This window comes from Bubalus kerabau, chromosome 2 (genome assembly GCF_029407905.1).
Source record: "Bubalus kerabau isolate K-KA32 ecotype Philippines breed swamp buffalo chromosome 2, PCC_UOA_SB_1v2, whole genome shotgun sequence".
NCBI classification, from domain to species: Eukaryota; Metazoa; Chordata; class Mammalia; order Artiodactyla; family Bovidae; genus Bubalus; species Bubalus kerabau.
Window position 1 is genome coordinate 143,479,771 of NC_073625.1, and position 14,061 is coordinate 143,493,831.

Below are 14,061 nucleotides of genomic sequence, written 5' to 3' on the forward strand. Positions count from 1 at the left end.
AGGGGGGTAAATTGCTTTGTGGCTTTGTTTTTAGTAACCTGTCTTTCAAAAATAATGGTTCAATAAAAATGAGGACAAATTAAAATACCCATGTCAGTCTGTACAAGTGGACATTGAAAATTCAGCCTTAATTTTAATAAAAATCAATAGTAGGTTCCATATTTTTTAATTATAAAGTTCCTCCTCAGAGTGCTTTTGAGTCTGTTTTCCTCAAATATTATCTTTACCATTGGATAACAAGGCAGTTAGAAATGTAAAAACTTGCTGCTGTAAGTATGGAAAAATATTAAAGAACTACAAGTAATACGTCAAATGGTTTAGGATGGAGGGTATGTGTGTGTGTGTGTGTGTGTGTGTGTGTGTGTGTGTGTGTGATTCCAGGGACAGATATTTTCTGTTTACTTGATAATTAGCTTATAAAAATTCATTAGATTCTTGAGTAGATTAGAAGATTGAAAATGTAATTACATATAATTTTGTAGGTTCTCAGGCATTACTTTTCAAAATTCACTCTTTGATTTACATAAATACAGTAAAGAAGAGCTTGGGATATAATCATTTAGGCAGTACATTTCTTTATATAATATGTGTCATTCTGGAGATTCACCTAACATGCTTTGAAAAATATTAGTATCTGTTTTGATTTATGACAATTGAAAGTTAATAGAAACTTTAGTAAACTCCCCAAATAGTTATTTGAGTGTATAAATTCAAAACATTTTAAAAAATTAACAAAATTTAAAGTAATTCCTGATTCAACTATCACCTTTTGGGAAAACCTTAGTGATTTATAACTTAGGTACTGATCCACAACTTGCTTCCAGTGAAATATCATCAGGTATTATGAATCGTCAAGTATTATGAAAAACTTCATTTGAATGATTTTAAAGCTTCTCTTTCAATCGATCAAATAGTCATTTTGTCTTTTACATTTTAAAACAGAATTTATTTTGTTAATTAGGAACACCTTATTAAATGCATCTTACAAACATTTTTAGGCAGTGTGGTTTGTCATCGTAGGTTTATCAAGTAGAAGATGTCTGTGAGGAAGAAATGCCAGAAGAGTCAGAAGACTGTGTCCGGATGGATAGAACGCCGCCACCACCCACGCTGTCTCCAGCAGCTATAACTGTGGGGAGAGGAGAAGATTTGACTTCTGAACATCCCTTGTTAGGTGAGGAGGTGCCTAAATTTGGGGGAAATTTCTGTTAGGCAAATGTTAGTAATGGGAAGAGTTCATTTTTTTTCCACCGGAGATGATTTTAAACTAATTTGTTATATAATAAATTGCAGCAAAACATAGATTAGAATTCAAGAGTTTTTTTTGATGAGAAACAATTAGAGCAATTGATGAGGAACTGCCCAAATCAAAAACACATTTCAGCCTTTGAAGTTTTTGTAGTTTGTACAGATGTGTTTCATATGCTCATTCAGATTTATTTGTCAAGCTATTTCTAGCATAAAAATTAGAACAAAGCAAAATTCTATTAGAAAATTTCAATTACACTGTCCAAAAATCACAAAACATTTGAAGTCATGTCTGACATTCCTCATAATTGCTTGTGATTCAGATTGAGTAAATGCTTTTAAAAGTGTTGCTTCCTGGACAGTACTTAAATTAAGCCACACTAATTCTTACTAGAGACATGGATTAAAAAATTCCTAACACCTTCAAATTCTTATTCACTACTTTAGAACTACTTATGAGTTCAAGTTAATCCTCTCTGTTCTCTGCACATTATCAAAGTGATTGTGAATCCTAGGTACTTCACTAAAACATTATGATGTATAGCCCAGTATCTAATCCTAGGTACTTCACTAAAACATTATGATGTATAGCCCAGTATCTAAGTCCTAAAAAAGATGTGTTCTGGGTTGGGTGTTGGTTTTTTTTTTTAATTTTGAATATTTTATTTAGATCAGGGCGTGGCAAATGATAGCTCATGCTTCAGATCTTTCTGCTACATGTTTTGGTATGGCCCATGAGCAAAGGATAGTTCTAAAATTTTTAAATGTTTGGGGAAAAAAAAATCAAAGGAAGAGTTAATTCATGTCATGTGAAGATTATATGAAATTCAATTTTCATAGTCCATAAATAAAGTTGTATGCAACATAACCACGTTCGTTTGTTCAGATATTATCTATGGCTACCTTTATACTACTACAGCAAAGAGGGGTCATTGCAGAGACCATATGTCTTTTATAAAAATGTTTACCGACCCCTCACTCAGATAATGCTAATCTTGATTCGGGCTTTGTTGTAAGTATACTGTCCTATTGAATATCTCATTGCCTTCATGATCACGTTTAGTTGAGAGGAACCAATGTTATCAGGCATGGAAACAAACTATAATGGGGCGTTGACAGCCTCTCCTTCTTCAGCGTGCCGCATCTCTAACCCTTGCTTCTTTCTAGGTTTTATTCTTACTGCCAATGTGAGTCTCCAGAAAGCAAGGAGCTAGAACACCAATTTTACTCCAACTTTTTCTCCTTCCTGAAAAACAGAAAACATTTAGTCAATAAAATTATGAAAAATATTTAAGACAAATTCAATATCATTGCCTTTGCTTATTCAAAATAATACCTCAAAAGATAGAGATCTAAGAAAACTTACCTATAGTACTAAATCTTTGTAGTTTTTGTACACTGAAAATGGATTCATGTTGCTGCAGATATCTTGGGAGTTTTGATTTAAAGGCAGAAATATATATTTAATTGGATACTAACCCTGCATTGTGACTGTGATTTAATTGCCTAATAAGCATTACTAATGGTACTCAAGAAAATTTAAATACTTTTGAAGTATTGAACCTCGACGATACCTTCACATTATTTCCTTAGAAATATAATCTGAGATCCTGGCAGGCATATTCCTCTGGCTAAATTGTTTCAGTAAACTATAAATTTTTGAATAATCCTTTAATTTTCTTCATGCTTAACTACTTTTCTGTAGTATATGAGAGGGAAAAGCAAGTATAGGTTGCTCATCAAATCATATAATAAACTAACCTATAAAAATAGAGGGACTTGTTTCCACCAGGATTGAGTCTTCATAAGTCTGTAAGAATTCTTAAAGCACCCATAAAGGACTTCCCTGGTGGCACAGTGGATAAGAATCCACCTGCCAACGTAGGAGACACGGGTTCCGTCCTCAATCCAGGAAGATGCCACGTACGGTGGAGCAACTGAGCCTGTGCACCGCAGCTGCCGAGGCTGGGCTCGCGAGACTGGGAGCCACAACTAATGAAGCCCTCGCATCTAGAGCCTGTGCTTCACAATAAGAGAATCCACCGCAAAGAAAACTTGCACTTATCACAACTAGAGAAGGCCACGCAAAGCAGCAAAGACCCAGTGCAGCCAAAAATAAGTAAATGAAATGAAAAGCATCTATAAAAAAGGAGAACAAACTCATTGGTTTCCCCAGGAAATGAAACTACAAATAGGCAGAGTAACTTGTGGCAAAGTCTTTATCAGTTAACTTGGGGTTTCTCGATTCACAGTTGTCTTAAATCTAGAGAGGATAATAATTGTGTTTGTTTTACTGTGTTGTGTTTTTTATTTTAACAGCTGATTATGAACTGGCATGTAAAAGCTATTACATTCTTCATAAAGTCAGTAACTCATAAATTTTGAACAAAACTTAGGTCTATTTGTATGTATGATCCAAAAATCAGAACATACATACCAAGCAGTATTTTCTGAATAAACAACATTATACTTAATGCAGTACCTATAAATCTGTAAGGGGACATTAAATTTTTCTTATTTTTCAACTCCATAGATTTGTATATCCCTTCCAGCAGAAAAGTTGCTTTTCAGTTCCTGTTCAGAATTACCTTTTATCCCTTTTTCTCTAGGAGTATACGTGAAAATTAGATATGTGGGATAGGATTTTTATGGAGTTTCTCAGTCTTGTAATACATGTGTACAATTGTGTATTTGTTCCTGGAAATAAGCAAATCAGTATTTCCTGCTGACTTTTAGTTTTTAATGAGGGATTGTGTGACTTTAAATAGGTTTTCTAGTACAGTTTATCCTGGTGGATTATTTGGTGGAAAAGGTTAATTTATGGATATAATATTGCTGTGATAAATAAGCTATATAGTAATATTAATTACATCAAAGTTACTAGGTGTGAACCATTAGCTTTTCCTTATCTGACACTACCAGTTATCACTGCACTGTTTCATTAGTGGAAACTTTTATCTATTTATCTTTGGCTGTGCTGGGGTTTCATTGCTGCATATGGGCTTCCTCTAGAGTTGTGGCGAGTGGGGGCTACTCTTTGTTGTGTTACAAGGACTTCTCATTGCAGTGGCTTCTCTTGTTGCAGAGCATTGACTAAGATGCTCAGGCTCAGTAGTTGTGGTGCACAGGCTTAGTTGCCCTGCAGCATGTGAGGTCTTTCTGGGCCACGGATCAAACCTGTGTCCCCAGCAATGGCAGGTGGATTCTTAACCACTGGACCACCAAAGAAGTCTCTGAAATTTTTCTTCAATAGGGATTTTTCTTTCTTCTGTACCTAACTGGGCTATGTTTGACCATCTTTGATAGTGATATCAATTGTTTTCATACTGATGGTGGAGAGGAGTTACCATAGGAGTTAAAAGCATTGTCTCTGTTAGTAACCCAGCTCCACTACTTACTAGCTGTATGTCTTTAGGCAAGTTAATCTTTGTCTCTCTTTTTTTTTTTTACCGCATCTATAAAATGGAGATAGTAACAGTACTTACCCATAGGCTTGGAGAAGGAAATGGCAACCCACTCCAGTATTCTTGCCTAGAGAATCCCGGGGACAGAGGAGCCTGGTGGGCTGCTGTCCATGGAGTCGCACAGAGTTAGACACGACTGAAGTGACTTAGCATGCATGCATGCATTGGAGAAGGAAATGGCAACCCACTCCAGTGTTCTTGCCTGGAGAATCCCAGGGACAGAGGAGCCCGGTGGCCTGCTGTCTATGGGGTCGCACAGAGTCGGACACGACTGAAGTGACTTAGCAGCAGCAGCAGCACCCATAGGCTAGTTAGGATTAAATGTGTTACAACGTGTAAGACATTTATACATATAAGTGCTGGCACATAAGTGCTCAGTAAGTAGTGGTATTATCTTTAACATATGCCCTGTTTTTTGTTGTTGTTACTTCTCTCAGCTGTCGTACTCATTGATATTCCTGGCTGTCACCTGGTTCCACTCTCCATTTTGGTACAGCTTAGTAAAGGTTCAGTGCTAACAAATGGGTAGGTAAAGTCTCTGTCGTAGGCTGTTATTGTGGTCCCCAGAGCTTGCCTGGGAAAAATCAAAGTGAACTAGCCCAACATTTTGCAATTGCTTGGTACTACAGTGTTCCTACAAACTGACGTGTACAATGTCATTGAAGATTTGTTAAAAATAGCAACAGCAAAGAACATTTGTGCATGGTTGTGGATTACTTAAAATAAAGGTAATGCCCTGTATAATTAATTATAATTTCTACTTACTCTATTGATTTCATGATCTTTTTTTCTTAAGCATATTCTCCCCTCCCTAGTACCATTTGGAATATATGAATAGAAACATAGGAAATTTAATAACTGTAGCTTAAAATTAAAAAAAATTTAAAAATAATTGTTCTTAAGTTGACATTCTAAAACATTTTCATGTCTTATGGGACAGTTTTTTTTAACCAAAGTTGGAATGCTAACTTTGAACAAGTTGCTGCCTTGCACTGTAAATGGGGATAGTAGTAAATATCTCATAAGGTTATTGTGGAGATTCCCAGGTAGTGCTACTGATAAGGAACCCACCTGCCAATGCAGGAGACACAAGAGGTACAGGTTTGATCCCTGGCTTGGGAAGATCTCCTGGAGGAGGAAATGGCAACCCACTCTGGTATTAGCTGGAGAATCCCATGGACAGAGAAGCCTGGTGGGCTACAGTCCATAGGGTCTCAAAGAGTCAGATACTATTGAAGTGACTTAGCATGAATTGTGGAGAGATGAGATAATAAATATAAGGGTCTCAGAATTTTGTTTTAAAACATAAGACATTAACTGTTACTGTTATTAATGTTCTCCAGTTTTCTTTCATATTTGCCTGGGCAGAATGGTACAGATTTAAAGTGACTTTTTTTTTTTTTTTTTTCCCCAGAGCAAGTAGAATTACCTGCAGTGGCATCAGTCAGTGCTTCAGTAATTAAATCTCCTTCAGATCCTTCACATGTTTCTGTTCCTCCACCTCCGCTCTTACTTCCAGCTGCTACCACAAGAAGTAATAGTACATCTATGCCCAGTAGCGTACCTAGTGTTGAAAACAAACCTCCACAGGCTATTGTTAAGCCACAGATCTTGACCCATGTTATTGAAGGTTTTGTGATTCAGGAGGGATTGGAGCCATTTCCTGTAAGTAGCAAGCAAATTTGCATTTTCAAAATTATTCACGTAGCATAATTTTAAAATGTATGATCTGTTGGTCTCTAATGTATTTTCTCTAATAAAAAACTTACTTCAAAAGTTATTAATTTCCCTGGAGAGGGAAATGGCAGTCCACTCCAGTATTCTTGCCTGGGAAATCCCACGGACAGAGGAGCCTGGAGGACCACAGACCATGGGATAAAAAAAAAAAAAAAAATTAGAGAATTTCTTTCTGTCTGTCCTTTATATGTTTCCATGTATATCAATAGTTCTAGAATTTTATGCTAGCTATTTAGATGTATAAGATGGAAGCAAACAATTTCAGGGTATAAGGATATTAGTTTTATAATTTAAGAGAAGGCAATTAAGTGTTCACTCTGAAGGAAACTTTCACTTTTTCCCCTTTAAGGGGATCGAAATGACACCAGAACTGTATTATTTTCTTTTAAAAGGTGTTTCTTGTATAATGTGGTACTTGAGAACTTTAACTTGGATACAGAAAATAGTAACTTCCCAATGATCTTATACATCTGAAGTTATCCAGTTGATGGTTTTTAATTAGCAAATAGATTTTCTCATTATTTTTTAAATCTCAGGCTTCAATCAGATTTTAAAAATGCTTCAAAATGTACACATCAGAATTGAGATGCTGTATCCTATCACTAAAAGTAATTTGATTTGAGACTAGCTATACATTACAGCTATGTTGGCTACATTACATGTTGTGTCTAGAAATGAGCATTTTTCCTTAGGAAATACGCCAAGACAAGTGGCCAAAATCAAAGCCCCAAATAAAGACACGAGAAAACAAAATTACGTATTTTGAAGCCCGTTGAAGCATCTGATTTTTCAGATTCACAGGTAGGGTGTTATGATTGCACAGTGATAGCTGACTGTAGCCAGATGCCTTTGTTTGCAGTTTACTGTGTGTAGGATCTAAGAACCAAACTTGGATCTAAGAACCTCCAATATAGTGAGTGGAGAAACAGTCTTTTCTCCATGGTCTCAGAGATTGGATCCTGGCTCTGCCATATACTGAATGTGTAACCTTTGTCAGGCCACTCAACCTTTTTGAAATTCATTTGCTCATACAGCAAATGGAGATGATACTTTGCTCTTAGGGTTATTGTGAAGACTAAATGTGTGTAACTGTTCTATGTAGTAATATTTATTGTTTTTTCACTGAAAATTTAGAAAATGTACAGAGCAAATAGTAATACCACAAAATGTATTTTAATATATATTTTCATATGATCAGGACTATAATTGTATATACAGTTCAGATTTTTTTTTTTATTAAAAAAATTTTTTTTGACCACACCTTTCTTCTTACCTCTTGTGAGATCTTAGTTCCCCAACCAGAGATTGAACTTGGGTCCTTGGCATTGAAAGTGCAGGATCCTAACCACTGGACCGCCAGGGAATTCCTTACAGACCAGCTTCTTTTGCTTAGTATAGCTTGAACATTTATTTTCTCATTTGATTAATACTACCTTGGAAATGTTTTGAAAGGTTACCTAATATTTCACTTTCTGGACAGTCATAATTTATATAATCTTTCAATTACAGTTACCACCCCCCCGCCCCCCAATATCCACAGGTTTCACACTGAGGATCAACCCAATTGTAGATCAAGAATCTAGGGGGAAAAAAAAGAAATCTAGAAAATTCCAAATAGTAAAACTTGAATTTATCATGCACAGGCAGCTATTTACTTCATATTTACATTGTTTTCAGTATTATCAGTAATCTAGAGATAATTTAAAGGGCTTCCCTGGTGATTCAAATGGTAAAGAATCTGCCTGCAATGCAGGGGACTTGGGTTCAATCCCTGGGTTGGGAAGATCCCTTGGAGAAGGAAATGGCAACCCATTCCAGTATTCCTGCTGATTTAAACCATATGGCAGAATGTGCATAGGTTATATGCAAATAATGCTCCATTTTTACATAAGGGACTTGAGCATCTGTGTTTTTTTGTACCCTGTGGAGTCCTGGAATCAATCCCCTGCAGATACTGAGGGACATCTATACTGTTGGACATTTAGGTTTCCTTTTTTTTTTTTTTTTTGCTGTTCAAAGGAATATCCTTGTATGTAAATTATCCACATTTGAAATATTATTTCTTTAGCATAAATTCCCAGAAGTATAGGTGTTAGATCACATTACATATGTATTCATAAGACTCTTGATATATATTGGCAAATAATTTTCTGGAAGAGTATTTAAATTTATTCATATACCCTAAGTGTATACTCTTATCAGCACTCAATAGTGGTTTTTTCATCAATAATTTCCACTAATTTTACTTGAGACATAATTACATATACAAACTGAAATAAACACAATTTAAAAGGTTATGGGTTGAGAATTCCCTGGTGATCCAGTGGCTAAGACTTGGTGCTTTCACTGCAGGGGCTGGGTTCGATCCCTGCAAGTGAGGCCAAAAGTTTATGGGTGATTATTCTCCAGGGTAACATGTAAAAGGTTCCAATAAGCTGCTATTCACTATGTATGGAAAATGTTGGAGACTTGACCAGCATTCTCAAATAGAATCAAAGGTTCTGTTTTTTAAGATTAGGTGAGGGTTCACTAGTAAATCAGTATATACTTTTGGTGTAGATTATTTTTGCTGAAAGCATTTCTAAAGTAAGTAGTTTTCATGACTTAAATTGGTGTACTGAACATAAGTGACTATATTTTTGTTGATTTTTATGTTAATGTTTGAGGAATTTTTCGTTTCTCTTTGTGATTAGGTTATTTAACTAGGAGTCAGAAGACTTGAGTTCTAGTCCTGTTTCTGCTGTTACAAAGAAATCACCTGCACACTTTGAATATTAGTTCCCTTATCTTTAAAATACAGTAACAATCTGTCCTGAGGAAAGAATCCTATAAATAAAAAGTTTTGTGCATGAAAAATCAATCTTAAAGGTTGTTGCAGAAAAAGGTAAAGGTACTTAATAATCACAATTTATTACTGATTTTTTTTAAAGATTTTTTTTAGCTTACCCACCTAAACATAGACCCTTGGTTCCATTTGACTGGGACTGTGGTCATACTGCTCATGAGCTGTAATATAAAGTGTTTAGGCAACCTGAACATAACCTTTTCTCAAGAAACAAATGAATGGATCTGATCAGTTGTACAAGTAAATTATCACAGATCCTACTGATTTCAAGAGACTTTTAAACTAAATTATTTTTGAAGGTCTTTAAAAAGATCATTTCATTTTGTTCTGTCTTTTAAAGGTGAGTCGTTCATCTTTGCTGATTGAACAGCCTGTGAAAAGAAGGCCTGTTTTGGATAATCAGGTGATAAATTCTGTGTGTGTTCAGCCAGAGCTACAGAATAATGCAAAGCATGCAGATAATTCATCTGACACAGAGATGGAAGACATGATTGCTGAAGGTTTGTGGATTTTTCTTTAAGATACTCTTTAACTTTGGCATTTATTGCTTGAATCAGAACATGGATTTTTATCATACACAGATTTTTCCCTTGGAAGTATTTACTTTTATTCTCATATAATGCATTATTTGACTAAAATAATGGGAACTCGAACCAGACTCTAAATGGCCATGTAATTAAAATAACAAGATTGGTGTTAATTTTTATAATACCATTTTGACCTTTGAAGGGATGTGAGTGGGAAAATTTCCGTTATATATGAAAGCAGTTCAAAATTTTAGGATCAAAACAGCCAGTTTTCTTCTTTAAACAGACTTTAGTAAATGACTATTTTACTGAGCTTGTTTAAAAATTCAGAGCTTCTTGGTTGTTTGGTTTTAGATTTTATGTATTCTTATGTATTCTTTGATATCAGGTGGGTATTAACAGTTTTGTTAAGTCTTCAATCAAAAGATGATTAAATTTGTTCAAGGAGGAAAATACCACTAAATCTTCTCAGTGTCAAAGAATCTTTTTTTTTTTAATAGGCCTTATTCTACCAGTGAATATTTCATTAATATATATATATAATATATATATATAAATATATATATATTAGAGTGGTACGCAAAATGACTTCAGGAAAACACACAAATGCAAAAATGATGTTTTTTATTGATTCTGATCATGGCTTTGCAGTAGATGCTGTTCAATTAAATAGCGTGTAGTATGGTCGGGGCTCTACAATTGTGAATTAATTAATATCTGTGTCTAAGTAATTATCCTCAATATATTAGTATATTTCATCTAAATTTATTCACTTTGTAAATGTTTACTGAATATATACTGTGTGCCTGTACTTTGCTAAATTAAGTAAAATAGCATGCTGGTAAGCAAAATAGATATTGACTTGGCTCACAGTATTCCTAATTAAGAGGAAGGCATCTCTGTCATTATTGGTAACATATGGACTGTTGCAATGTATTTATCACTGTTTTACTTGTTATTTGAATAGCAAAGAACTGATAGAAGTATAAAATTTTTTATTGCTAACTTATGTTGAGTTCAGTCTGATTTTTTTATTTAAAAGAATGTTAAATGTGAAACATTTCAAACATAAAATTAGAAATGTAAAATGAATCTCAGCTCACCCAGACTCAATATTATTACCCAGTTTTAAACATTATTTTGCGAAGTTAGCTTCATGCAACCCTTTGTTTTTTTCCTCCTACATTTCCCCTTCTCTTTTTCTCTATTGCTTTTTCTCTTTCCCTTTTCTTCCTTTCTTCCTCTGTTTAAAACCAAATCATAGTTCTTGTTGTATTTTACTAGTACATACTTCAGTGTGCATCTATAAAATGTACATTTTAATGCTGTGTTACCCAAAACAATATTAATAATAATTCTTTGTCATCTAGTACCTGGTTCATATTCAGATTTCCTCAATTGTATAATTACTTAAATTGTATAAATGTCCTTTTATAGTTATTTTGTTCAAATCAGGGTTCAGAAAGTGCCCAGTGGTGGTTTAGGAGTAAAGAGGTAATCACTCAGTTGTGTCCGACTCATTGCGACCCCACGGACTGTCTGTCCAGACTCGTCTGTCCATGGGATTCTCCAGGCAAGAATATTGAAGAGGGTTGCCATTCCCTTCTCCAGGGGATCTTCTACACCCAGGGACTGAAACTGGGTCTCCTGTGTCACAGGCAGGATTCTTTACCAACTGAGCCACCAGGGAAGCCTTTTGTTGTTAGGAATTTAATTTCATTTAATTCCTGAGTACTTGCTTTTATTATAGTTATGCATACTATTTATCTGAGAATTTTTCATTTGAGATGAAGCATAGTAAAGACAAATGTACAGGGATTTTTTTTTTCTTGCCTATATAAGTATAAACAAAAGTTTTCTAGGCTGATAAGCTATATAATGTGCCCTCTTGTGTGTGCATATTGGAGAAAAATGGAAAACTGCCTAGGAAACTTCACAGCATACTTTGTGATGCTCATGGTTTATAATATAATACGTATAAAACATACGGTGGACTGTGCTAGAACGTCAAGGAGCTTTTGATCTAGTTCAGTTCAGTTCAGTCGCTCAGTCGTGTCCGACTCTTTGCGAACCCATGAATTGCAGCATGCCAGGCCTCCCTGTCCCATCACCATCTCCCGGAGTTCACTCAAACTCACCTCCATCGAGTTGGTGATACCATCCAGCCATCTCATCCTCTGTCATCCCCTTTTCCTCCTGCCCCCAATCCCTCCCAGCATCAGAGTCTTTTCCAGTGAGTCAACTCTTCGCATGAGGTGGCCAAAGTACTGCAGTTTCAGCTTTAGCATCATTCCTTCCAAAGAACACCCAGGGCTGATCTCCTTCAGAATGGACTGGTTGGATCTCCTTGCAGTCCAAGGGACTCTCAAGAGTCTTGACCAACACCACAGTTCAAAAGCATCAATTCTTCGGCGCTCAGCTTTCTTCACAGTCCAACTCTCGCATCCATACATGACCAGTGGAAAAACATAGCCTTGACTAGACAGACCTTTGTTAACAAAGTAATGTCTCTGCTTTTGAATATGCTATCTAGGTTGGTCATAACTTTCCTTCCAAGGAGTAAGCATCTTTTAATTTCATGGCTGCAGTCACCATCTGCAGTGATTTGGGAGCCCAAAAAAATAAAAGTCTGATGCTTTTTCCACTGTTTCTCCATCTATTTCCCATGAAGTGATGGGGGTGGGGGGTTTCATCTAGTAGGAAGTAGCAATCTCTACAACAGAAAGATAACTAAGAAGCAGCATATGCTAGGTATTAGGTGAATTATATTAGACAGTAAGAACATGGCACTTTAAAGCTGGGTGATATTATTGCCAGACTCGTGAGTTTTCTGTGAAGAGAGGGGGTTTGATTTGGGTCTTGGATGATAAAGCACAGATTTAAGATAACAGAAAGAACCTCTCAGGTTAGCATACCACAAATAAATGCACAGAAGATGTACAAGTGCTCAGTAACTTCAGGAGGGGGCAGTGAAGAGTAGGCATTTGGGTTAGAGAAGATAGTGGGCAGTAAGGCAAAGTCAGATTCAAGTGTACCTTGAGATTCGATTATGGAGTTAGGAGTTATTTTGCTGTCAAGAGGATGGTTACTGAAACTTTGTAGGCAGGTGACATGACAAAATGTTTTTGAAACTGCTGCTCGTGTGTGGATGAATAGTAGAAGTTTGGCATGTAATTGATACTTGTAGTCATGGTGGGAAGAGGAAGGAAAGAATTGATGGAAGACAAGGCAAAGGGTAGTTTTAATAAACAGGATACCAGAGTAAGGAAAAGGAAGGTTTAAAGATGATTAATCTTTGCAATGAAGAATAAATAAGCCATAGAAATCTAATGCACAGTATAATGAATATTGACAATATTGTACTCTAATCATCAACCTAACTTAAGTTATAATCATCAACCCAACTTAAGCTAAAACTTAATTATTCCAGGGCCTTAAAAGATAAAAATGTAATGTGATAGAAATGTTCAGAATTTTTACTGAGGCAATCATTTGTATAAATGTATCAAATTAACACCTTGTACACCTTAAGTTTACACAGTGCTATATGTTAACTGTGGCTAAAAAAAAGGTGAATCTGTTTCATAGTGGAGATATGTTTACTGAAAATGTATCAATTTTTAAAATACCTCATAATTTCCCATGGTAATTTTATCAAGTATTTCTGTTACTGTATACTTCAGTGTTTATGGGAAGTACTATAGGGTGAAATGGTGAGGTCATTTATTTAGTGGCTTTGGCTTTACGAGTGTATGCAGTTTAATTCAGTATGAAAAACTTAATATAATGATTATTCTTTTTTTAAAGGATAAACTGTATCTCTATTTGGACTGGTTGTATAACCAGAATCTCCATCTAAAATGTGATTTATCAAAATGTCTTATGTCTTCCCTGGTAAATCATCATGCTGATGATGATTTCTATCTCATTGCCTTCTTACTGCTGATCATCACATGATCTCAAGTCTTCAGGAAAATTGAAAAGTAATTCCTCTTTGCACACAAAAAAATTGGGGATCTCTATCAGTTAGGATATATGTTTGGCCACTCCATTAGACACCCAGAGTAATACCTGGTTAAATAAGAAAGAAGTTTCATTTTCCCAGACATAGTCTAAAGGTAAGCAGTGCAGGGCTCCATTTTGTTGGGCACGTAAGCTGTCAGTGTCTCATGGCCCTGCCATCCCTGGAGTGTTGCTCTCATTTCCAAGATAGCTCATCTTCATGATCACATTCTAATCA

The 14,061-nt window shown here is 35.5% G+C and overlaps 1 protein-coding gene across 9 annotated transcripts in view; it reads left to right on the top strand.

The window, feature by feature from the left end:
* PHC3 (polyhomeotic homolog 3) overlaps window positions 1–14,061 on the top strand; it is an 82,548-nt gene that overhangs the window by 47,719 nt on the left and 20,768 nt on the right. For all 9 annotated transcript variants that reach the window (XR_008710593.1, XM_055569104.1, XM_055569100.1 and 6 more), the window contains 3 exons: window positions 1,021–1,174; window positions 6,127–6,377; window positions 9,635–9,794. Coding sequence is in view for 8 of the 9 variants with exons in the window: in XM_055569104.1 (XP_055425079.1) it covers window positions 1,021–1,174; window positions 6,127–6,377; window positions 9,635–9,794 (565 nt within the window). In the remaining variant the exon portion in view is untranslated. The remainder of the gene's footprint in view (window positions 1–1,020; window positions 1,175–6,126; window positions 6,378–9,634; window positions 9,795–14,061) is intronic.